Genomic DNA, 2504 nt, shown 5'->3' with positions numbered 1-2504 from the left:
GTTCATAGGGCACCAAAAACTCATCGGTTAACAAATATATTCAACATTCAATTAGTTCAAATAACTAACATGTTCAGGAAAAAAAATTAACTGAAAGAGTAAACTAAGTAATGATTAAATTATACAGCATTTCCTTTCAAAAACTACTTGGAGAAGCAAAAATAAATTTCATAGCTAAAGTCATTCCAGTACAACTAATTGTAAATTCTTTTATTGTTTTTACCACATTTTGAACTTTATCTTGGTCCTAAAAAACTTAATTACATACTTTCCAATGGAGGCATGTATACGATCAACCTATGAAAACAGATTCATTATTAGGATGTATCATATTTCTAATAAATTACATATATGTAAGAGTGCACAATTGTGAAGCCAACTTTAAGAAACAGAAAGAAAAATAGTTATACTACACACAATCGTTTCATATATGAGCCAAGTTTCATTATGTTCGTCCTAACAAACTTAACAACAAACTTGTCGATAAAGAGTTTAACTGATATCTGTTATTTTCCAAAGATATATTTTAACATAATATCTATTATTTAGTACAAAGATTCGGTATAGATGAATTGCATAATTTCTACAGTGAGTTCCATATCAATTAAAGAACATTTTATATAGGATTTGAATTACTGGCGATTTTCTTAGACACTTAAGAAACATAATTGTGAGTCCAACTTTAAGAAACAGATAGAAATATTTGTACTACACAAAATCGTTTCGTATATAAGCAAAAATTTTGTACGTTTGTCCTAAAGAAATTAATAGCTAACTTTTCGATGATAAGCTTTTAGAAACAGAATACCGGTACTACACATGATCGTTTAATTAGTACAGTTTATTATGAAAAATATATCTATTAAACCAGCAAAGAGAGAAACTTTAAAACTATTTAAAGTTGAATATGTTACCTTTATATCTTGTAAAATCAACTCTATGTAATATGATATTTCAGGCTTAAAACGATCAAGGATTTTCCATATTTGAACGACTCTAACTTTGAGTTCCATTGCACTAAATTGCTTAAAGTCTGACTAATTTCATGAAGTGTTGAAGCCATATTTGCCAAGTTGTGTATTTTGAGCAGGGAAAAAGGGAATGGAAAATAAAATAAAAGGAGGAGCAGTTGTTTGGGGCATTATTTGCGTAGGAGACAGTTTTTGATTTATGGAGTTAAGTTTTGATGCCCATGTTTTGGGAAGACAATCGTGGAGTATTTTTGTTTTCCTTTCTTTCTATTTATTTTGGGAAGTACAACTGAAGCACACATCATAGATGATGAGTAAGATTCTGAAAGCAAAGAAGACTTTTGAAGAAGCAGGATTCACATTTGAAGACATCAGAAGGATGAGCAAGTGTTCAATCAAGCAAATATATCATGCTTTGAGAGGAAGTTTCAACAAAGTGAGCTGGAAAAGACTGGTGTGCAGAAATGCTGGATGTCCAAGATGGACTTTCACACTAACAATAGCAGCTCATGGGAAGTTATACACTAAAGATAGGCTGAGTAAATGGGGAGTGAAAGTTGATCAGATGTGTGTCCTGTGTACAAAAGAGAATGAAACAGTACAACATTTATTTTTTGAATGCTCCTTTGCAGCTAAGTTGTGGGGTAATCTGCTACAATGGCAAGGGATAAATAGAATAGTATATGGATGGAATGAGGAATTAGCTTGGGCTGAGGACTGGGTGAAGAGACAAAATGCAAACACTGAGTTGTATAAGATGACACTGGCGGCATGTGTATACCATGTATGGCAGGAAAGAAATGCCAGGATATTCGAAGAAAAGGAGAGGAAATGGGAGATGCTGGGCAAGCGGATTATACAAGAGATACATTGTAGAAGCAACAAACGAGTAGAAAAGGCTTTAGGTAGATTAGATTGGTAAATAGTTTAATGTTATAGATATAAGGAAGAAGTAAAGGGGGTAGTGGTACAGAATGATTAGGATATATGTAAAGGGTTATTGATTTACTTGTAAAAATTTCCCTGGTAAATGAAAGTTTAATTACCAAAAAAGAAATTAAATAGAAAACTAATGAAACAACTTGAGAGTCTTTCTTTCTTTTTTTGAATTGGTTAGACATCGTGAAGTGTTTTCTTCCTATTTCTATGTAAAAAATTATCTGTAGAAAACTAATGAAACAACGTGGGAGTCTATTTTTCTGAGTTGGTTAGACATCGTGAAGTGTTTTCTTTCTATTTCTATGTAAAAAAAGTTACCTGTGAATAACTGATAGAAATAATTCTTTTAAACTTTGTAAGTTTTTTTTTAATTCTAATTTATTCTTTGAATCTCCAAATTTATAGGAAGTTGGTCCTAAAAGTTTACACATGTTAATATTTCACCGTGACACTTGGCATAATATCATGAATTTGCTTCTCCTTTTATATATTAATAGATATATAGATAGATTATTTTTATTTTTTATACATATTTAAATGCAAATATAATAACTAATAAGTAATTATGGTCTCTCCTTTTAATAATATATAGAT

General features: G+C 30.7%; 1 protein-coding gene across 1 annotated transcript; it reads left to right on the top strand.

Moving 5' to 3' along the window:
- Positions 1–1281: 1281 nt before the first annotated feature.
- LOC109212485 lies at positions 1282–1893 on the top strand. Its single transcript, XM_019376134.1, has one exon. It carries the CDS (start codon positions 1282–1284, stop codon positions 1891–1893), a length of 612 nt encoding a protein of 203 aa, XP_019231679.1.
- Positions 1894–2504: the final 611 nt, after the last annotated feature.

This window comes from Nicotiana attenuata, unplaced genomic scaffold (genome assembly GCF_001879085.1).
Source record: "Nicotiana attenuata strain UT unplaced genomic scaffold, NIATTr2, whole genome shotgun sequence".
Classification (NCBI taxonomy): Eukaryota; Viridiplantae; Streptophyta; class Magnoliopsida; order Solanales; family Solanaceae; genus Nicotiana; species Nicotiana attenuata.
The sequence above is the reverse complement of the archived record's forward strand: the minus strand, read 5'-3'. Positions and strand labels throughout refer to the sequence as shown.